This window comes from Oncorhynchus mykiss, chromosome 19 (assembly GCF_013265735.2).
Source record: "Oncorhynchus mykiss isolate Arlee chromosome 19, USDA_OmykA_1.1, whole genome shotgun sequence".
Taxonomy (NCBI): Eukaryota; Metazoa; Chordata; class Actinopteri; order Salmoniformes; family Salmonidae; genus Oncorhynchus; species Oncorhynchus mykiss.
The window spans coordinates 34,126,111-34,148,570 of NC_048583.1; the positions used below are offsets into that span (position 1 = coordinate 34,126,111).

Sequence of the window (22,460 nt, forward strand, 5' to 3'; positions counted from 1 at the left end):
CTTTGCATTGATGTCAACCAGCTCTCAACCAGCTTCGTGAGGTAGTCACCTGGAATGCATTTCAATTGTGTGCCTTGTTGAAAGTTAATTTGTGGAATTTCATTCCTTCTTAATGCGTTTGAGACAATCAGTTGTGACAAGATAGGGGTGGTATACAGAAGATAGCCCTATTTGGTAAAAGACCAAGTCCATATTATGCCAAGAACTGCTCAAATAAGCAAAGAGAAATGACAGGCCATCATTATTTTAAGATGGCCAGTCAATCCGGAAAACTATCAAACGCTATGATGAAACTGGCTCTCATGAGGACTGCCACAGCAAAGGAAGACCCAGAGTTACCTCTGAAGCAGAGGATAAGTTCATTAGAGTTACCAGCCTCAGATTGCAGCACAAATAAATGCTTCACAGAGTTCTAGTAACAGACATATCTCAACATCAATTGTTAAGAGGAGACCGCGTGAATCAGGCCATCATGGTCGATTTGCTGCAAAGAAACTACAACTAAAGGACACCAATAAGAAGAAGAGACTTGCTTGGGCCAAGAAACACTAGCAATGGACATTAGACCAGTGGAAATCTGTCCTTTGGTCTGAGGAGTCCAAATTTTAGATTTTTGGTTCCAACAGCCGTGTCTTTGTGAGACGCAGAGTAGGTGAACGGATGATCTCCGCATGTGTTGTTCCCACCATGAATCATGGAGGTGTGGGGGTGCTTTGCTGGTGACACTGTCTGTGATATATTTAGAATTCAAGGCACACTTAACCAGCATGGTTACCACAGATTCTGCAGTGATACACCATCATATCTGGTTTGCGCTTAGTGGGACAATAATTTGTTTTTCAACGGGACAATGACTCAACACACCTCCATGCTGTGTAAGGGCTATTTGTCCAAAAAGGATGGTGATGGAGTGCTGCATCAGATGACCTGGCCTCAACAATCACCCGACCTTAACCCAATTGCGAAGGCTTGGGATGAGTTGGACCGCAGAGTGAAGGAAAAGCAGCCAACAAGTGCTCAGCATGTGTGGGAACTCCTTCAAGACTGTTGGAAAAGCATTCCATTTGAAGCTGGTTGAGAGAATGCCAAGAGTATGTGAAGCTGTCATCAAGGAAAAAGGTGGCTATTTTGAATAATTCTAAAATAAATAATATATTTGGATTTGTTCAACACTTTTTTGGTTACTACATGATTCCATATGTGTTATTTCATAGTTTTGATGTCTTCACTTTTAGTCTACAATGTGGACAATAGTAAAAATAAAGAAAAACCCTTGAATGGAGTTTGTCCAAACTTTTGACTGGTCCTGTATGTATATATATATATATATATATATATATATATATATATATACACATACACTAGCAATGGACATATATACACATACAGGACCAGTCAAAAGTTTTTATATATATTTTGTTGTTGTTGAACTTTTACTCCTTTTTCTCCCCAATTTTGTAAATTTCAATTGGTAGTTACAGTCTTCTCCCATCGCTGCAACTCCTGTAACAAATTATTGTCCCACTAAGCGCAAAGGTGAAGGTCAAGAGCCATGAGTCCTCCGGAACACGCCCCTGTCTAGCCGCACTGATTCTTGACACACTAATCGCTTATCCCGGAAGCCAGCCGGGATAAATGACCACAGAGACCACAACAAGCTGACCACAGCACGTGACCAGATCAACAACAGACCATGTGTGAGCTATATCCCAACCAATCAAAAATCAAACATAAGCAGAAGTACAATGGTCAGGAAAAACTCTTCCCCAACGCATCCCACCACAAATGCTGTTTGTGCTGAGCAACCAACTCTATTAAGACATGACAGGCAAGCAGGTAACATGTTTGTATATTGTCCCATACAATAATCTGTACTCCACATTTTTTGTTCCTAAAAAATAAAATAAATAAGTTGGCGACCCCAACTTTGAATACCACTGCTCTAAGGAACAGGCCAGGACAGGGAGGCCTGTTTTACTGTGGTCTCAGACAGTGGGACATGCTAACATGCTATCAGGGAAAATAGATACCTGCACACTGTCAAAGGGTTTGGATGAAGATCCAAAACAGATGCATCTGTTTACATGCAGGATACATTAACATGCAAACATGAGTGCTAAAAGGTCAGAGAGGCAGTGAGTGTGTGTTACCTGCTTGCCTGTCATGTCTTAATAGTGTTGGTTGCTCATCACAAACAGCATTTGTGGTGGGATGCGTTGGGGAAGAGTTTTTCCTGACCATTGTACGTCTGCTTATGCTTGATTTTTGATTGGTTGGGATATAGTTCACACATGGTCTGTTGTTGATCTGGTCACATGCTGTGGTCAGCTTGTTGTGGTCTCTGTGGTCATTTAAACACATCAAGCAGTTCCTAGATCATCTTGTGTGTGATATTGTGTGCAGTCACTAGCTAGGTACAGAGTTATGGTTACTGTGTGGTCATTGTGGTCATTGTGTGAGGTGGCAGCATGCATCGCCAGGGACAACGAGCAGGGACAACAACAGGAAGGGAATAGATGTCCGGCAGGAAATGAGATCAGCGGTGAGCAGCCAGCTGCTGGGCTGTCTCAAGGAGAGGAGAGGATGGAGAGGAACCTAGAGGGTTTAACAGTTAAGGGTTTACCCTATTTTACCACACGCAACATACTGGAAACTCAAATTTAGCACCAGGAAAGCATTTACCTGAGACATCAGGGGACAACTTGTCATGTATTCTTTAGTATTTTACTGATAATCACATTTCCTGTTTAGATCCGATTGTGGATTAGGTTTTAACTGGTGTTTCTCAGTCTGAAGGTAAATATGTCTGTTTATGTTTTATTATGGGGCTGAGGAAACACTGGATGTTTCAACGTTGTCTATCCTATAAGAAGCCATGATGCCTTTTTATGTGTTGATGATTAGGGTAATACTGGTGATGCAGTTGACTACTAGAGGTTTAATGAAGCTTCTGTGACTTTATAAGCTACGTACATACACGTGTCAGTATGGGAATGTTTTATTTGTTCACTGTATTAACACTGTGTATTAATGTGTGTGATTAGCTGTGATTTTGGGTGTTTGCATAGAGTGGGTTACTGCTCTCATTTTGTCCTTCTATTGAACAGTGGATTGTGTTTAGTCAACACTCCCTGCCCAGTTCTCTCTCTCTCTCGCTCTCTCTTTCTGTGTCAGAACCTGCATTGTGTTTGCTCATTCTAGAGCAGACCTGAACATTCTTTAGTCAGCACCACATAGCCTTGCAATCCCTTGTACTCACTACCTCATTCGCTCTCATTCACATACTGATTTGTTTTTCACTCATTCACTCACTCCACTACTGGTATGTATGGATTTTGTTTTCGTTATTTAGATTATCTATGTATGTCATTTGCAAGGCTGGTATTTTTTGTATTGGAGAAAATGTGTGTTGGCAGAAAAGCCCTCTAAATGTTTTGATAAGAGAAAAATGGTTTGTGTATTCTCTCTTCTCTGCAAATCTGTGTGTTTAGGTCCACTAAGTTAGCTGAATTTGATTACATTTGCTGTGTGTCTCTTGCTCCCTCTTTTCTCAATACTTTTTATTACTTTCTTTCTCTTTTCACTCTCTTTTTCCTTTACCATCTCCTTCCTTTTCGTCCTTTGTTCCTTTCAGCTCTCTTCAGTGAGAACGGAGGTGTGTGTGGCTGTGTAGTGTGTGTGTGAAAGTTATTTCTAAAAGCAGGTCATTGTTATGTGCTTGTGTTCGAATATGTGTGTCTGCGTCAGTGTGTGTAATTTTATCTGTGTCTGAATGAAGTGGAGGAATGCTTGCACTACATTTTACCTCCCCACATCTGTAACTCATTGTTCCCCTCTGTCCCTCCTTCAACCCTCCCCTCCCCTCCCCTCCCCTCAGGAGCAGCGTTTGAGGTACCTGAAGCAGCAGGACCACACACAGGGCCAGACAGCGTCAGAGGCTGAGAAGCTGCAGAGGTTGAAGGAGCGAGTGGAGAGTCAGGAGGCCAAACTAAAGAAGATCCGCGCCATGAGGGGCCAGGTGGACTACAGCAAGCTCATCAATGGCAACCTGTGTAAGCAATGCTCCAATACACACACGCTTGCGCGCACACACACACACTGCCCTGTTAACGTGGTGAAAGTAGAATCTGGGCTCCGTTCAGCTGTCCATGATGTCATCTCTTTCCTTAGTTCTGTCAGTGAGCCTGGAATCTGACCCTCCTTATGTTGTGGTCTGGAACTGGGTGTGTCTGGGTGTTGACAGGAGTTCTCTGAATGTTTTAACGTCTCCATGGTCATACTGTAGCAGGGTCTTGTTTTGTATAACGTCCAAGGCTGCACCCTGCCTGCCACACACTGATAATGATACACTATACTCACTCTTCTCTCACACAGCATCAGACTTGAAGCATATGTTTTGATTTCTCCCTAACACACACATATATACACACACATAATACATAGTTACTGATATTCGTGTATTGCGTCCCCTGTCCTCTACCCATGCAGCGGCTGAGATCCAGCATGTGAGTGGGCTGTTCCAGGAGAAGCAGGCAGAGCTGCAGTCAGCTGTGGTGAAGGTGGACCAGCTCACCCAGCAGCTGGAGGACCTGAGGAGGGGACGTCTCAACGGCCTGCAGCCCCTAGGAGGACCTCTCACTGGCACGGCCGCCCTGGAGCTACGCAAACTTTACCAGGAGCTACAGGTACATTTCCTGAAGAAAATGTGTGCTTGCTTCAGCCATTTAAAATGATATTTTCAGTAGTACTGCAAGTACTGTACAGAAGTGAACATCTCATCACAATACCACTAGATTATGATGACACAGAGTCATGCTGAGAGATCAGTTTAATGTGACGTGTTTTTACGTAATACAACAAGAAATTACACTATATAAAGTAATGACACTTCAGATTCATATTTTCAAGGGGAAGTTACATCATCCAGCTGTAGATCAGATGAAGGAGAGGAGATTAGAGTCCGATTGACATTTTCATTCTGAAGGACATTTGCAGCTTTTGTCTCTTCATCCCTCATCCTGCCAGGGCCTGGTTAAACAGAGACAGGACAGGATGCCCACTGGCGTGACTCTGCCATGCCACCAACGCGCACACACACACACACACACACACACACAGGAATGACCCTATTTCCCATCCATCTGACCCCTGGTGTGTTCCCTGTTCCCTCTGTGTCTCTGTCAGGTGCGTAACAAGCTGAACGCGGAGCAGAGCGGCAGGCTGCAGCAGAACAAGGAGCTGCTGAATAAGCGCAACACAGAGGTGACCATGATGGACAAGCGCATCTGGGACCTCCGCGAGCGCCTGCACAAGAAAAAAGCTGAGGCACGTCAAAAAGAGAACAACCCTGTAAGACCAGGAAGGAACTCTCACAAGCTCACCAGAGATACTCAATCTATCTCAATACCTTTGTGCTCCCAGAGATACTCAATCTATCTCAATACTCAATACCTTTGTGTTCTCAGAGATACTCAATCTATCTCAATACTCAATAACTTTCTGTTCCCACTCACTCTTACACTCAGACCATCAGCGCATATGCAGTAGCATATCACGCCTACATACTGCACTGCACAGTGCCTAGTGAAAGTACTCACAGTTTTCACATTTTGATGCCTTAAAACAAGTTTTTAAATTTGCAAATGTAAGCCAAAAAAATGCTAATAATTTCACTGTTTATACATTCAGTATTTAGGTAATTGGCTTCACTCTCTGTCTCTTTGAAATTCTCTGTAATCTACAGCAGATCATTGTGATTTTAAGTATAGCTGACATTGTATTTCCCGTCTCTCTCGCTCCACTCCACAGCTTAACAGGATAAATGGGCCTCCCTCCCCCCAGCCCACCCCCAGCAGCTCAGGGCGCGTGGCCGCTGTGTGTCCCTATATCCAGGTCCCCGTCCCAGGCAGACAGGAGGGAGGCTACGCTCTGCCCCCAGACCCCTTAAAACCACAGTCTGTCCCTGGGACTGGCCCCATCAACCATGGCCGCTCTAAATCAGGTCAGTCCCTGCTCCACACTCTGCAGCTTTACCTACTTTATCACTCTCAAACTACTGTTTGTCAGACTATATCTGTCTATTTGGGACACCTTGGTTGATCTTATCTCGACAGTCATGAGATTGGTAAGGAGGAGGTGGTAGAGGATTTTAGTTCAGAGTGGTAGCAGCACGTAACACCTCTGAGCAGATATTTCAAATCTAAACTCGTCGTATTTTTGTGTTATCTGGCTCAGCTTTCTCTAACTTCCTTTCCTCTATTCTCCCATGTCTGTCTGTGGACCTCTTCTTCTCCTTCCCTTACTCGTATCGTCTTTTCCTGCTGTTGTTGTCGTTGTTATTGTTGTTGTTGTGACCACGGTGTGTGTGGCGGTCTCGGCTCAGCAGAGGAGGAGGGGTGCGGTGTGAGGAAGCCCTCCGGCCAATGGAAGGTCTCAGATTTAGACATCATAGTGGACCCCGTGGAGCTGAGAGAGGGGCACCGGTCCCCCTCAGGGGCCCACGGTGCTAACAGTGAGTCGGCAGCCAGGGACCAGGGCAGCAGAAGGAGAGGGGCTTCAGTAGCATAACTCAATATCAACAACAGTGCTTAAACATGAATTCTGATAGTTATGTACACTACCGGTCAAAAGTTTTAGAACACCTACTCATTCAAGGGTTTTTCTTTATTTTGACTATTTTCTAGATTGTAGAATAATAGTGAAGACATCAAAACTATGAAATAATACATGTGGAATCATGTAGTAAACAAAAAAAGTGTTAAACAAATATATTTTATATTCAAATAGCCACCCTTTGCCTTGATGACAGCTTTGCACACTCTTGGCATTTTCTCAACCCGCTTCAACTGGAATGCTTTTCCAACAGTCCCGAAGGAGTTCCCACATATGCTGAGCACTTGTTGGTTGCTTTTCCTTCCCTCTGCAGTCCGACTCATCCCAAACTATCTCAATTTGGTTGAGGTTGGGGGATTGCGGAGGCCAGGTCATCTGATGCAGCACTCCATCACTCTCCTTCTTGGTAAAATAGCCCTTACACAGCCTGGAGGTGTGTTGGGTCATTGTCCTGTTGAAAAATAAATGATCTCACTAAGCCCAAACCAGATGGAATGGCGTGTTCAGAATGCTGTGGTAGCCATGCTGGTTAAGTGAGCCTTGAGTTCTAAATAAATCACGGACAGTGTCACCAGCAAAGCACCCCCACACCATAACACCTCCTCCTCCATACTTTACGGTTGTAAACTCATGCGGAGGTCATCCCACACCGTGTCTCACAAAGACACAACGGTCTTTGTGAGACTCCAAAAAATCTCCAATTTGGACTCCAGACCAAAGGACAAGTTTCCATTGGCCCAAGCAAGTCTCTTCTTATTATTGGTGTCCTTTAGTAGTAGTTTCTTTGCAGCAATTCGACCACGAAGGCCTGATTCACACAGTCTCCTCTGAACAGTTGCCGGTTACTTGAACTCTGTGAAGCATTTATTTGGGCTGCAATTTCTGAGGCTGGTATCTCTAATGAACTTATCCTCTGCAGCAGAGGTAACTCTGGGTCTTCCTTTCCTGCGGCGGACCTCATGAGAGCCAGTTTCATCATAGCGCTGGATGGTTTTTGCGACTGCAGTTGAAGAAACTTTAAAAGTTCTTGAAATGTTCCGTATTGACTGACCTTCATGTCTTAAAGTAATGATGGACTGTTGTTACTCTTTGCTTATTTGAGCTGTTCTTGCCATAATATGGCCTGGACGTTTACCAAATAGGGCTATCTTCTGTATACCACCCCTACCTTGTCACAACACAACTGACTGGCTCAAACGCATTAAGAATGAAAAAAATTCCACAAATGTACTTTTAACAAGGAACGCCTGTTAATTGAAATGCATTCCAGGTGACTACCTCATGAAGCTGGTTGAGAGAATGCCAAGTGTGTGCAAAGCTGTCATCAAGGCAAAGGGTGGCTATTTGAAGAATCTCAAATATAAAATATATTTAGATTTGTTTAACACTTTTTGGGTTACTACCTGATTCCATATGTGTTATTTCATCGTTTTGATGTCTTCACTATTATTCTACAATGTAGAAAATAGTAAAAAATAAAGAAAAACCCTTGAAGAGTAGGTGTTCTAAAACTTTTGACCGGTAGTGTACATGCATGTATATAGTTATAACATCTACCTAAAACTAATGCCACAGCCTTGCCTTCCCTCCTTACATAAAATATGTAGCTACAGGTTGAATCATTATGTAACTATTGTGTTCATCTTCTGTAGGCCTACTATGAGGTCCCATTCATTTCTCGGCCTAGAAAATCAATTTATTTATATTGGAATTGAATGTTATCGTGTGAATATATGTAGCCAAAAATACCACGGTCAGTCTAAATGACCTCGATTGAATAATGGGAAATGGATAAGCTACGTGGTTTATTTGTATGGACAAAAATAGATCTATGACGTTCGAGAAGGGGTTACTGATGCATAGTTGTCCACCTCTATGAATGTACAATTCAAACGGGACTCGTGTAGAGAGAGGAATGATGTGTCCTCTCTGATGGACTTGTGCTGCGTCAGAAATGGCACCCTATTCCCTATATTGTCCACTTTATTTGACCAGAGCTCTATGTGGGCCCTGGTCAAAACTAGTGCTCTATATAGGGAATAGCTTGCCATTTCAGGCTCAGCCTTAGATGATGTAGCGCCTCTAGTGCTCACCTTTTAATAGGACCGGGCAGTTGTAATGTTTGAAAGGGAGAGTAGCAGTGGCTTTGCTGGCACAGACACTGCAACAGGTTTAATAGGAAGCCTGGCAGGCAGACAGACAGGATGCAGGGTTTACCACCAGACAGACTGTCTCCAGGAGAGCTGAGCGAGAAAAGAGAGGGAGAGGGAGTGAGAGAGTGATCCTCTTGGAGTGATAGACATTCTCTAATCCCTTTAACCTGATCTAAACCGGATCAGAAACGGGGACTAAAATACACACAGCACATACTCCTTGTTATTAGAACTGACACTGTGTCCCTCAGGTCAGTCTGTCCTGCAATATAGGTATGGAGGTCACCCTGTTCCTGTACTGTGCCAGTCTGTATGAGACTAATCTCTAGTGGACAGACTACATAAACGGTACTGGAGATCTGTCATGATACAATGGGATGCGCGGGATAACGAGCAGCATAAGTTCCCGGTGCTGTGGGCAAATTGTGATTTCGCAGGTGTTAGCATTTTTCAAATTTTGGAAGGGGAGGCAACATTTGGACTCTAACTTGCAAAGAGAGAGGGTGGAGCTCTTCGTTCCGGTTCCTATCCTCTTCTCTTAACACATATGGACCCAGAACTTAATCGAGCATCTGACCAACTACGCAAGACTTTAGTTCTGGGTTAACCGAGATTAGTATGAGACACAAGGCAAAGAGAGCAACGTGATCTAGAAATGGAAACGTATTAGCCTCAGGTACTAGTTCTTCAAATACAGTGTTGTGTGTGTAACTGTACTTTCAGTTGCTCATTTAGACTACGTCAACATTCTATCGATCACTTCTCAAGACAACTAGAATACCACAGCCCATCTTCCCCAACCTTTATACTGATACACAGACTACCGGGTCCTGCGGTCTTTCACCCCCTCTTTTACCTCTTGCCTTTCTCACTCAATCCCTCTCTTCTCTACCCCTCCTGTAGCCAATGATGCAGTGTGGCCCACCCTGAGTAAAAGTGTCTCCTCACGCCAACCTTCAGATTGGAGGAAAACCAGCCCAGACCAGGTGAGATCCCTACTTCACCTCCCACTACTACGGTCATTGAGTACCTCTCAATAGTCTAAAGTAGCTTCCTGTCATCATCTCCTCTCCTTCACCTGCACTGTTATTCTGTAACTAACCAAGAAAAGCAAATTCCTAGTAGGCATTCTCCACCATTTTGCTTTCACAGACCCTGTTTTTTCAGATCAATAAGGACGAAGGAGGGGACACAAGTAGAGAATCCACTTTAGACTATTGAGACGCAAACATTCACTTTTTGCTCTTTCACACATTCCTTGGACTCTCTCCTTCCTACTGTCCTACATGGACGTCTATCTCACTGGTTCACTCTATTTCCTTCCACAGAGCCTTGACTCCAGTAAGCTACCAGGAGGATCCGTGTCCAAACCACCACCCATCTATGGCACTTACCCTGCACCTACTGGTCACCCGTCTATAGTCTGCTCTACCAGCTCCCTGCCCAGGTCTGCCCCTGCCACCTTAGCCTGGCAGCGCTCAGCCCCAACCCCTGCACCTCCTGGTTCCTCCTCCCAGCAGATCCAGCAGCGTATCTCTGTCCCCCCCAGCCCCACACCCCAGCCGGGCCAGGGAGAGAGGCCTGACCCCCCGCTGGCTGTGGCTGTGAGGCCCTACGTCCCAGACAGGTCCTCCTCCAGGCCTCAGTCCCCCAGGAAGGGCCCAGCCACCATGAACTCCTCCTCCATCTACCACATGTACCTGCAGCAGCCGACAGCCAAGAGCTACACACTAGGAGGCAGATCTGCTGTCAAAGCAGGTAAACCCCTCAATAGATTAACATTATATTTTGTAAAGAGTCAGTCAGACCTGGGTTCTAATAGTATATGATTTCCTTCAAATAATGCATCTGCACTTGATTGAGCTTGTCTGGCACAGTAGGACCAATATAATAGTCCCATTTCAATCCAGATAACGCTTGACTTTCCTGTTGGGCCTCAACCGGTATGGTCCTATAATAATGTCTTTATCTCCTTTTGTTTGTAGTGTATGGGAAACCAGTGCTTCCCTCCAGCACCTCTCCCTCCCCTGTGCCCTTCCAACACGGGGCACTGTCCCCAGGAGGAGGCCTGGGGGGTGGAGAGGACATGGTGGACAGGGAAGGGGACACCACAGAGGGTAGACTCCTACCCCCTCCCAGTGTGGAGAACATCCCGCGGCCCCTGAGCCCCACCAAGCTGACCCCCGTGGCCCACTCCCCGCTGCGTTACCAGAGCGATGCCGACCTGGAGGTCCTGCGCCGGCGGTTGACCAACGCGCCGCGCCCGCTGAAGAAACGCAGCTCCATCACAGAGCCAGAGGGCCCCACCGGACCCAACATCCAGAAGCTCCTGTACCAGCGCTTCAACACCCTGGCCGGAGGCATGGAGGGCAGCAACAACACTCCGTTCTACCAGCCTGTCTTCATGGGTGGTGTCCTGGGATGTCCTGACATGGACAACATCAACACTGCTAATGGGAACCTGATGGAGACCGCCTCCCTTGTGGTCACTGCAGCAGAGGGTCCCAATTCAGACCATCGCCTGTCCCCTTCCTCTGACTCCAATGAAAATCAGCAGCAGAGGACCCCCCCACCCAGTGAGGCCATTCCCTGCTTGCCCACCCCCCAGCCCAGCAAGGAAGACAACAACAACAACAACCAGCCTGGTCCTACCACCACCAGCACCACCTCCACTCCAAGGCCCATCCCTGAGGCCTCGTCCCCCCAGCAGAAAGACACCTCTCCTCGGACTGTCACACCCCCGGCACTGCCTAAGGTAAGCCCGCGGAGCTACAGCTCCACAGTGTAACAATATGCTTCCTTTTTGTAAGTCATAATTCATAGGGTCCAGAGTTTCTCCTGGTCAGGTCACACGGTAAGCAAAAACTCCTTGACTTATGTTAGAGTTGCCATCAGAGTTGCAGACTTCACTTTCTTCACAGGAAACATTCTCTGCCTTAGTCATGACATTAGGTAGAGAGTAACTCCCCTTTCTCTGTCTCAGCAGATCAAGAGGACTAACCTGAAGAAGCCTGAGTCAGAGCGGACAGGCCACGGGCTGCGGGTCAAGTTCAACCCCCTGGCCCTGCTACTGGACGCCTCTCTGGAGGGAGAATTTGACCTGGTGCAAAGGATCATCTATGAGGTAATCATACGCTCTTCAATTCAAACTATTATCCCAGAAGATAAATTAACTGTGTTGAGTCTTCTCATTTTACATACCATAGACTGTCAGCATGTGAGGGATTTCAAACTGACATCTAAATCATCTACCTTTAAACATTTTAACAGCTTTTGTAACAACTGTTGATGTAAAAAAAAGTCTTTATCATGATTATTTAATTATTTAATTGAATTTAATTGAAATAAATGTGATTGATTGACCCTTTCACCATGCAGGTTGAGAATCCCAGCACAGCCAATGATGAGGGCATCACCCCCCTGCACAACGCTGTATGTGCTGGACATCACCACATCGTCAAGTTCCTGCTCGACTTTGGGGTCAACGTCAACGCTGCTGACAGCGATGGATGGTGAGGACATACACTTTTTAAACCCTGCTGTGACCATTTCTCTTTACCTTCCTCTTTCACTTGATATTTTCTATTTCTTTCACCTTAGCTTTGCTCACCTGTATTTAAAATGGTCAAGACTACAGAATGTCTCCATGAACGTCTCTCCTTTTGTGTCCGTCATATATCCAGGACCCCACTACACTGTGCCGCCTCCTGTAACAGTGTACATCTCTGTAAGATGCTGGTGGAGTCAGGGGCGGCCATCTTTGCCACCACCATAAGTGACGTGGAGACAGCGGCTGATAAGTGTGAGGAGATGGAGGATGGATACACACAGTGTTCCCAGTTCCTCTACGGTGAGTGGTGTTCTATAGAGAGACATATGGCTCCTGAACAAAAACAACCCATAGCCCCTACACCCTACACACTAGGAACTTGTGCTAGGATATGTCAAATTGGATAGGTATAAGCAATATGGTGAAAGCTCCACCTAACCTATCTGAAGTCTAGGTGAAGTTCCAACGTTATTGTTTGGCCAGGGTTTTCTAGACAGGGCCATGGTTTTGTGTCAGGAAGGTTCAATAGTTTTTCTATGTGAACTGTGAAGTGACCCTCTTCCCCTCTATCCGCCCCCCAGGGGTGCAGGAGAAGCTGGGTGTGATGAATAAAGGGTCAGTGTACGGGCTGTGGGACTACGAGGCCCAGAGCTCAGACGAGCTGTCTTTCCACGAGGGAGACGCCATTACCACTCTGAGCCGCAGGGACGACGCTGAGACAGAATGGTGGTGGGCCAGACTACATGACAAGGAGGGATACGTGCCACGCAACCTGCTAGGGGTAAGGCCAGCCACCATGATGGATACAACTATGGTCTAAATCACCAGGATGTTAATATGAATCCCCAAGATGTTAATATGAATCCCCAGGATGTTAATATGAATAACCAGGATGTTAATATGAATCACCAGGATGTTAATATGAATCACCAGGATGTTAATATCATAGAGATCCTTTAATTATGTGATTAATGTGGTGTATTTATGCTTATATACTATGTATAAGATATCCCCAATCTTGTTTGAAATTACATGTTAATTAAATGTTAGTTGAAATTTATTAGGAGCTTTAACCCAATGACAGAAGTGGCATCTCAAAATATTTGGTAATAAATCCTATAAGCTGAATATTCCTTAATATGAACAATAACGTTTTCTTCTTCTTCTTACAGTTGTATCCAAGGATCAAGCCTAGACAACGTTCTCTGGCATAGAGAAGATGACGCACGTTGCTGAGAAGATAGTGCACGTTGTTGTGCTGGGACTGGGCTCAGAGCTGGAGCTGACTAGACTTGCAGACAGTGGCAGCGCCTGGACAGTGCCCTCTCTCTGTGTCAGTCTGTGCCACCCCAGAACAAAGGACAAGGGCCAGGGCATGGACAGAGTGGCCTATATCTGGACAGACAGACAGAGACAGACAGACGGACGGACGGACGGACAGACAGGCTCGATATTGGTGGTCACTTACCAAGTAGGAAGAAGAGCCAGCACACACCATCCATAGATCCCTGTCTGCATTTAAGGTTTCGCTTTTCTCTCTGACTAAGCTGACTTTTTCTCATTGGTTCATGAAGCAATGAAGCAACATTTGTACTTATTTTTTTGCCACCACCCCTCATTCAGATAATACTCTGGGACTGGGCTTCCCATTTCCCTCTCTCACTCAGTGTTTTTCTCCTGTGTGTCAGTCGAGTAAGGACTTGAATGTGATATTCTCAGAGAAGGGAGCAGAGGACAGGACAGAGGCAGTCATGGGTTAGTGAATGTGGGTTTGAACTAAGTGCTGTTAGATGAAGATGGACAGTTCCCCTGCAAGGCAAATCTCCAGGGTTTCAGTGGAGGAAAGAAAGCGAGAGATAAGGTAATGTTTTTACGAGAAGAGAAATGGACTGGATGAAATGTGACAGCAGGTGTTATTGAACGACTCTGAAGGCTGGTTAAAGCTACTGAAAGAGATGTGGAATGTTTAAAACAGTCATACAATATTGGTTTTATTTTTGCGAACCAAAATGTGTTTGTTCTGAAGGAAGGAGGGGAAGAGGTAGTGCTGGGATAGGAAAGTGAGAGGTGCAGTATTTTCTTATACAGATATAATAACTATGAAGCTAACGATGAGTGTGAATTGAAACTAAGCTCATCAAACACGCATAGGCCTACAGTATATAAATGCTTTATCACCCAAACAGGAGGTCTATAGTTAGGATCTCTCTTTGGCGTTTGTATTCATATTGAGTTCAATTTAGGCAGAAGTTTCTACATTGTGCTATTTTCCCTATTTTTGTTTCAGGTTGGTTGTTGTCTATTTAATAGCCATCATGCAAATTGATACACCATTTCATCACTGAGTATAGCCTACCTGTTGACCGACGCTGGCTTGATATACTGGTTGTGTATTACAGTCTACTGTATGGATGGGTTATGTGACATACAAAACAAACACCAATCAATATGCTGCAAAAAATGTAAATGTACACAATAAATAATTGTTTCCCTTGAATGGGAGTAAAAAAAAAATGTCACATAGAATGTTGTATGTTGTTATAGTAATAACGTCTCATTATGCTATGCACAATGCTTGCTTACATTGGCTGCAGTTTTCATACAGTCTACCAAACAAGAGTTAATAACAGGGGGCGTGTCGATTAATGTATGATCTATCCCACCTCCTTTGAAAGCTAAACATTAACGGATAGATATGGCAGTTTATGCAAAGGTCAGGGATAAATCATGTACTGATTGTCGCAGCAAGCTATCTTGTCACAAAGTTGCACGGCCTACGACTACAAACGGAATATTGTTCTACAGTAGCCTACTTCTTGCCTATTATTGTCTTGTCATCCGCAACGGAATTGCAATTTTAGTTGACAGCGGTACATTGCGTCTCTCTGTGGATTGGGCACATTGGCGAGAAAAGAAAACCTGGATTTGCACATTCAAGGGGACATCGAATACTTCCAACGTTGTTATCCTGAGCCCTCATGGCAAGCCCAAAAGCCTTTCACATAAATAGCCCGTTTTTGGAGAGCATAGACATGTCAAAACGGACGGGGACCGAAGTGTATTTAAAAATGGAAAGTTCCCAACCATCCGGTTCATTCAAAATCCGTGGTATCGGACACCTGTGTCAAAAGGTAGGCATGTTCAAAGGGTTGAAGTAAAATTATCGTAAATCCAATTTACATAACATCTAATGACAACCATACGTAAAATAGAGATTTAGTAACATTTCAAAGATTAGCCTATTGTTTTACGCAAGTTATCAGCCTACATACTGGAAACAAACAACCTCACACGCACAAACCTTTGAAATTCTGCTCATCATGGAAAATATCCGCCATTATTATAAAGAGTTTGTTTCAGGTTTATTTAGTACTGCTCAAACACTTGTGCGATAACACCTCCTAGTGTTGACCAGATACATTTTTATTTATTAATGCTTCCTTGAGTTCATGATGATAAGAACAGAGCAACGTTTCAATATATAAATAACACTTTCCCAGTTTTTAAATAAAAAAAAAAATACACATCTGATCAATAGCATTATACTTTTTTACATTTCTAGATTGCAGGACCAGAGTCCAAAGGAGTTGTTTGCTCTTCAGGTAGTAGACAATTTATATAATAATATTTCCAAGTGATCCAAACATTCCCCAATATGACAATATCTTTATGTTGTGTTCAGGTGGCAACGCTGGGATGGCCACAGCCTATGTGGCACGCAAACTAAACATTCCAGCAACTATCATTGTGCCTTCATCCTCTCCTGAGCTGATTAGGGAGAAGCTAAAGGACCAGGGAGCCACGGTCAGAGTAGTCGGCAAGGTAATCCCGCCAATTAGTGACCACCTCTCCTCTCTAGTTTTTTCCAGCCTTATAACCAAAGACTGCTTTACTTGTGGACTTTGTAGGCTACTCTGTTCCCCCAGGTGTTTGTTGCCATTTGTCTGTCTCATTTTTCCTGTTCAGGTGTGGGATGATGCCAATGATGAAGCCCTGCGTCTGACCCAGACTGATGGCCTGACCTATGTCCCACCCTTTGACCATCCTCTGCTCTGGTGAGAAGATACTCCAGTCACACCAACCTTAAATGAGCCTGTAAGGGGCATGACTTCTAGAATGACCGACTAGAATGACCGATCACAAATAATGGTTCAGATTCTGTGAAATTAACACCATTCTTCTCCTATTAGGAGTTGCTGTTGCCTTTTCTTTTGAATGGACAGTTTCCCCACCCCTTTTCTTCTTGTTTGTCTCATTTTTTTCCCCCTTTCTATTTTGTGTAAAGTGTATGGTGACACATTTGTTTGGAAATTACACTTTAAATATGATTTGATTTGATTCTCCCCCAGGCAAGGCCATGCCAGTATTGTGAGAGAGATCAAGGCCTCTCTTCCATCCAAGCCTGGGGCTGTAGTTTTATCTGTGGGGGGAGGAGGGCTGCTCTGTGGGGTGGTGGAGGGCATGAAGGAAGTGGGCTGGGCCAGTGTGCCCATCATCTGCATGGAGACTGAGGGAGCAGACTGTTTTAACGCAGCAGTAAAGGCTGGCAAGATAGTCACCCTCCCTGACATCACTAGGTGAGAAGAGAACAGAGATAACACTGAGATATTCATTTAGCTTTATGTTATATTCAAATCTTTTCTGCTCTATTCCATTGTAATGATCTGGCATGATGGTTGCATTGCCAGTGAGGCCAAGTGTCTGGGTTCGAAGACGGTGTGCAGCCAGGCCTTTGAGTACATTAAGGAGGGCAACATGAAAATCATATCAGAGCTGGTCACTGACCAGCAGGCCTTGCAAGCAGTGGAGACCTTCCTGGGTGAGGTTATACCAGACACCGCTGTTGTCAGATGGCGCATTCTAGAATTGTTTTAAATGTTCAATACATCTCCATACATTACTCTGCTTTATTTGATGTGTAGTTATATCCTAAAAGAAACGCAGCTACTGTTACAACTACGACTAAAACTGTGTGTGTGTGTGTGTGTGTGTGTGTGTGTGTGTCCGTCCAGACGAGGAGCGTGTGCTGGTGGAGCTGGCCTGTGGGGCTGCGTTAGCGGCTGTGTACTGTGGTGTCATCCAGAGACTGCAGGGTGAGGGCCGGCTGCCTGTTCCCCTAGCAGGACCCCTAGTTATGATTGTCTGTGGAGGGAGCAGCATCAACCAGGCACAGCTGGAACATCTCAGGAAGGTCCTCAACAGATGAACACAGAACATGGAGCTCCTAGGCTGAGTCTCAAATGTCACCCTATTCTCTATATAGTTCAATACTTTTGACCAGGGCCTATAGCCTTGTTCCATAGTTGATCAAACAATAACATATTTGGCTACAGCACATACAGTATGGACGAGGCTATTGGATTTCCACCAGCAGGTCATGGCTCCAGACTGTTTTAATGAAAGATTATGAGGACCGATTTGTAATTTGTTTTTTATTGCAGCTTCTCACCCTGTTGTATACATTTTCACAATGTTGACTAATGCTGCCTCTAATTTCCCTGCTTTGCAATCAGTGTCACATTTGGAAAATCTCTGACAACCTTTTATGTCTCATAGAATAAAATCTGATATACAATTCAGTAGTGGTTATTATCTGTACATTTAATGCTTTGTTCAAATGCAGTTACTATTTGTTACCAGCAGGTGGTACTCCTTGTTGAGAATTCCAACCAAAAGACCAGTGGACTTGGTAGGCTATATTAAGAAGACAACCGTTGCTTAACTTCTGACATCATTCTGTTTCTATCGGCTATAAGTATGTATTTTCTGGTATTCCATTATTTATTTGATATACATTTAGGCTACTATTTTGTTTAAGCTGACATGGTTGATGAGACAGTCTTAACCCAACGTGGCTATGTTTAACAGATATCAGTAGAAGCCTCAAAATCTATCATATAATAATCTAAAATAGTAATGAAAAAGCAGAGACAGGTTAAAGAAGGATTTTTAAGCCTTGAGACAATTGAGACATAGATTGTGTGTGTGCCATACAGAGGGTGAATGGGCAAGACAAAATATTTCAGTGCCTTTGAACTGGGTATGGTAGTAGGTGCCAGGCGCACTGGTTTGAGTGTGTCAAAAACTGCAAAGCTACTGGGTTTTTCACGCTCAACAGTTTCTCGTGTGTACCAAGAATGGTCCACCACCCAAAGGGCATCCAGACAACTTGACACAACTGTGGGACACAATGTATGTGAGTTAGACACCATCTCCCAAGCTACAGGGTCATAAGAAGCACCACAGAATGGAATAGCACCATTGCTTATGTGAGTTTATTGAATGTGACAGGTTTACCTCACACCTATGAAGCAGTTCACCAAGGCACTAGGTCAGTCACAGTTCTACCAGGCCTTTCCAGGAAGAGAGTTGATTTACAAATGTAAGTATGATTTCCCAGCATGACTATAACAATTCAAGATTATAGTAAAACTGTGCTTTTCCTCTTTTTGGACACTGATATGTTGTAAATGACAGTCATTGAGATCCACTATGAAGATGTGATTAAGCTTTAATTTCTTTGAAATGCTTTTTAATGACTATTTTCATAGTCTATTATCCCTCCCCCAGGGGATGGAGTCTTAAAGGATAATCTGAGACCAGATCAGAGACATTAGAGGATTGATTCCCCACCTCCCTTAAGACGACATCTTCCCTCATATTCGCTGAGGTTGTATCCCAAATTACACCCTATTCCCTATATAGTGTATTATTTTTATGGCCAAAAGTAGTGCACTATATAAAGAATAAGGTGCCACTTGAGAAGCAGCCTCAGCTATCAATGATGATGCCTTCCAGACAAGGAAAATACAGGCTGGTACAATATTAGGTATAGACATTGGCATACTAACTTCTTTCTTTACTGTAATGTAGTTAAAGGAAGTAACGCTGTAAGCAGTTTTCATTGAAAACTATCACACGTGTAGCCCTTTAAGTGAAAATACACAAATGTGTTAGTAATGTTTAGTGTGGATGAAATACATGTATGTTTGAGATATGAAAGATTTAAGAGCGGGAGCAAAGAGCTGCATAGTTTGCCTGTCTGCTAAAGAATGTTTCTTTGTTCTGTTCGCTAGGTCTATAATACTAGTTTATGGAAATAGTGTTGCAGTCCCAACTTTATTCATCCCAGTCATTTTTAAACAAAGCATGACATATTATCCATCATGTTCTTTGTGTGCAGGTAGGAGCGCCAAGCTCAGAGCCACTGATGGGGCGGGTACTGAACCAATCATTAATCCTCCATCAATCACAACCTTTGATGTTTAGATGTAAGTGTGTAGGCAAGGCTTGATGGGTTTTTCCTTTTGTTTAAAACTATAAATCAAGTGCTGGAAATCAAAACTTTGTAAAATAAACATTTGTTTCACTTGCTGTATGTTCTATCTGCCTTATGAAGAGCTCCTAGCTCTCACATTTCCACAGTGAAGTTGTAGAGGCCTTGTCTGGTTGTCTTTGCTTAACAGAGGTGGGCAGTCCTCCCTAACAAATGTATTGGTATCAGGAATTTAATCAAAAGATCACTATGAAGTCAAGAAGTCTATATCTTTGACCTTTAGGTGAGGCAAATGAAAGTGACCGAATCATCACAAATGACTCTGGTTGAGTTACAGTACAGCTACGTCAGAGAGAGAACAGAACAGACCTGTGAAGAGAACAGAAAGAGAAAAAAATAAAGAAATCCAGGAATAAGTAGAGAACAGAGACAGGAACCTTAGTTTGAACTCTACAGTCGTGCCTGCCCTGCCTGACAACAAAGACCAGTCAGTCTGTACAGGGTGCTTATCCCTGGAGCAGTTTTACTGTTCAGTACTGACTGTACACTACAGCTACATGCCTCTATTAGCCCCTGAGCAGGGTACAATAAGCAGGCCCGGACAATTTAAATATTTTTACGCAATACTCCCAGGCCAACTTTTGGAAGTGCTGCCCTTCGTACATAAAGCAGACCAACCAGCCCCTGACGTCACCCTATGCTTTATGCCTGCATGCCTCCCTCCCTTCACTGGCTCTGGCTCTTGGAAGGGTGAGCAGAACAGAACCTCGACCCCCCCCCCCCCCCCCCCCCAAAAAAAAAAAACAACAACTCCTGAACCAACACTTGCAGTTGAGCCATTTTTACATTCATCATCACTCCATCAAGGGAAATATCTATTCTTTATATATAAAAATATATATATCTACATACGCTACAGAACACCCACTCATTCAAGGGTTTTTCTTTATTTTTCCTATTTTCTACATTGTGGAATAATAGTGAAGACATCAAAACTACGAATTAACACATTTGGAATCATGTAGTAACCAAAAATATTTTTTTAACAAATCAAAATATATTTTATATTTGAGATTCTTCAAACAGCCACCCTTTGCCTTGATGACAGCTTTGCACACGCTTGGCATTCTCGCAACCAGCTTCACCTTGAATGCTTTTCCTACAGTCTTGAAGGAGTTCCCACATATGCTGAGCACTTGGCTGCTTTTCCTTCACTCTGCGGTCCGACCATCTCAATCCCAAACCATCTCAATTTGGTTGAGGTTGGGGGATTGTGGAAGCCAGGTCATCTGATGCAGCACTCCATCACTCTCCTTTTTGGTAAAATAGCCCTTACACAGCCTGGAGGTGTGTTGGGTCATTGTCCTGTTGAAAAACAAATGACAGTCCCACTAAGTGCAAACCAGATGGAATGGCGTATCTCTGCAGAATGCTGTGGTAGACATGCTGGTTAAGTGTGCCTTGAATTCTAAATAAATCACAGACATTGTCAGCAGCAAAGCACCCCCACACCATCACACCTCCTCCTCCATGCTTTACGGTGGGAAATACACATGCGGAGATCATCCGTTCACACACACCACGTCTCACAGACACAGTGATTGGAATCAAAAATCTCCAATTTGGACTCCAGACCAAAGGACACATTTCCACAGGTCGATTGTCCATTGATCGTGTTTCTTGGCCCAAACAAGTCTCTTCCTCTTATTGGTGTCCTTTAGTAGTGGTTTCTTTGTAGCAATTTGACCACGATGGCCTGATTCACACAGTCTTCTCTGAACAGTTGATGTTGAGATGTGTCTGTTACTTGAACTGTGAAGCATTTATTTGGGCTGCAATTTCTGAGGCTCTAATGAACTTATACTTTGCAGCAGAGATAACTTTGTGTCTTCCATTCCTGTGGCGGTCCTCATGAGAGCCAGTTTCATCATAACACTTGATGGTTTTTGCGGCTGCAGTTGAAGAAACTTTAAAAGTTCTTGAAATGTTCCGTATTGACTGACTTTCATGTCTTACAGTAATGATGGACTGTTGTTTCTCTTTGCTTATTTGAGCTGTTCTTGCCATTATATGGATTCGGTCTTTTACCAAATAGTGCTATGTTCTGTTACCCCCCCCCCCACCTTGTCACAACACAACTGATTGGCTGAAACGCATTAAGAAGGAAATAAATTCCACAAATGTACTTTTAACAAGGCACACCTGTTAATTGAAATGCATTCCAGGTGACTACCTCATGAAGCTGGTTGAGAGAATGCCAAGCGTGTGCAAAGCTGTATTCAAGGTAAAGTGTGGTGTCAGGAGTGCGTAACTGGTGGCATGGAAGTCAAACGCAGGAGAGCAGAGCTTGGTAAATAGCCGGAGCCGTTTAATGTACATAACTACCGGCATACAAAAATAACAAAACACATGGCCAACAAAACCCGTATCGCACCAGTCACATAAAGCACACGTACTTACAAAAAACAATTCCCAACAAGGACATGGGGGAAACAGAGGGAACATATACAACATGTAATTAGGGAATTAAAACCAGGTGAGTGCGACAACCAGACAAAACAAATGGAACATGAAAAATAGATTGATGATGGCTAGACGTCCGGTGACCGCCGTCGTGACAGGTGGCTATTTGAAAATATAAAATATATTTTTGTTCAAGACTTTTTTGGTTACTACATGATTCCATGTGTGTTATTTCATAGTTTTGATGTCTTCACTATTATTCTATAATGTAAAAAATAGCACAAATAAAGAAAAACCCTTGAATGAGTAGGTGTTCTAACATTTTTGACCAGTAGTGTATATTTCAGGATAATGTGTATCCCTGGAAACAATCAGAATTCATGTAAACATTACAGTTTTGAAAATG

General features: G+C 43.8%; 2 protein-coding genes across 14 annotated transcripts in view; both read left to right on the forward strand.

Annotated features, from left to right (window-relative positions):
* The window catches only part of LOC110497716 (apoptosis-stimulating of p53 protein 1), a 43,916-nt gene extending 29,087 nt beyond the window's left edge, over nucleotides 1–14,829 (forward strand). For 7 of the 13 annotated variants that reach the window (XM_021574021.2, XM_021574012.2, XM_021574019.2 and 4 more), the window contains 13 exons: nucleotides 3,878–4,052; nucleotides 4,489–4,685; nucleotides 5,185–5,349; nucleotides 5,809–6,001; nucleotides 6,383–6,511; nucleotides 9,669–9,751; nucleotides 10,094–10,523; nucleotides 10,751–11,520; nucleotides 11,749–11,889; nucleotides 12,144–12,277; nucleotides 12,449–12,615; nucleotides 12,897–13,096; nucleotides 13,488–14,829. In XM_021574021.2, coding sequence (XP_021429696.2) covers nucleotides 3,878–4,052; nucleotides 4,489–4,685; nucleotides 5,185–5,349; nucleotides 5,809–6,001; nucleotides 6,383–6,511; nucleotides 9,669–9,751; nucleotides 10,094–10,523; nucleotides 10,751–11,520; nucleotides 11,749–11,889; nucleotides 12,144–12,277; nucleotides 12,449–12,615; nucleotides 12,897–13,096; nucleotides 13,488–13,529 — 2,826 coding nt within the window. In that variant the 3' untranslated portion in view covers nucleotides 13,530–14,829. The remainder of the gene's footprint in view (nucleotides 1–3,877; nucleotides 4,053–4,488; nucleotides 4,686–5,184; nucleotides 5,350–5,808; nucleotides 6,002–6,382; nucleotides 6,512–9,668; nucleotides 9,752–10,093; nucleotides 10,524–10,750; nucleotides 11,521–11,748; nucleotides 11,890–12,143; nucleotides 12,278–12,448; nucleotides 12,616–12,896; nucleotides 13,097–13,487) is intronic. The other 6 variants (XM_021574014.2, XM_021574015.2, XM_021574016.2 and 3 more) reach the window with 6 other exon arrangements.
* A 136-nt stretch (nucleotides 14,830–14,965) lies between these two features.
* Nucleotides 14,966–17,890, forward strand: sdsl (serine dehydratase-like). Its single transcript, XM_021574025.2, has 7 exons — nucleotides 14,966–15,446; nucleotides 15,878–15,917; nucleotides 15,998–16,137; nucleotides 16,282–16,370; nucleotides 16,665–16,892; nucleotides 17,004–17,134; nucleotides 17,328–17,890. Exons 1-7 carry the CDS (start codon nucleotides 15,294–15,296, stop codon nucleotides 17,519–17,521), a joined length of 975 nt encoding a protein of 324 aa, XP_021429700.1. The 5' UTR covers nucleotides 14,966–15,293; the 3' UTR covers nucleotides 17,522–17,890.
* Nucleotides 17,891–22,460: the final 4,570 nt, after the last annotated feature.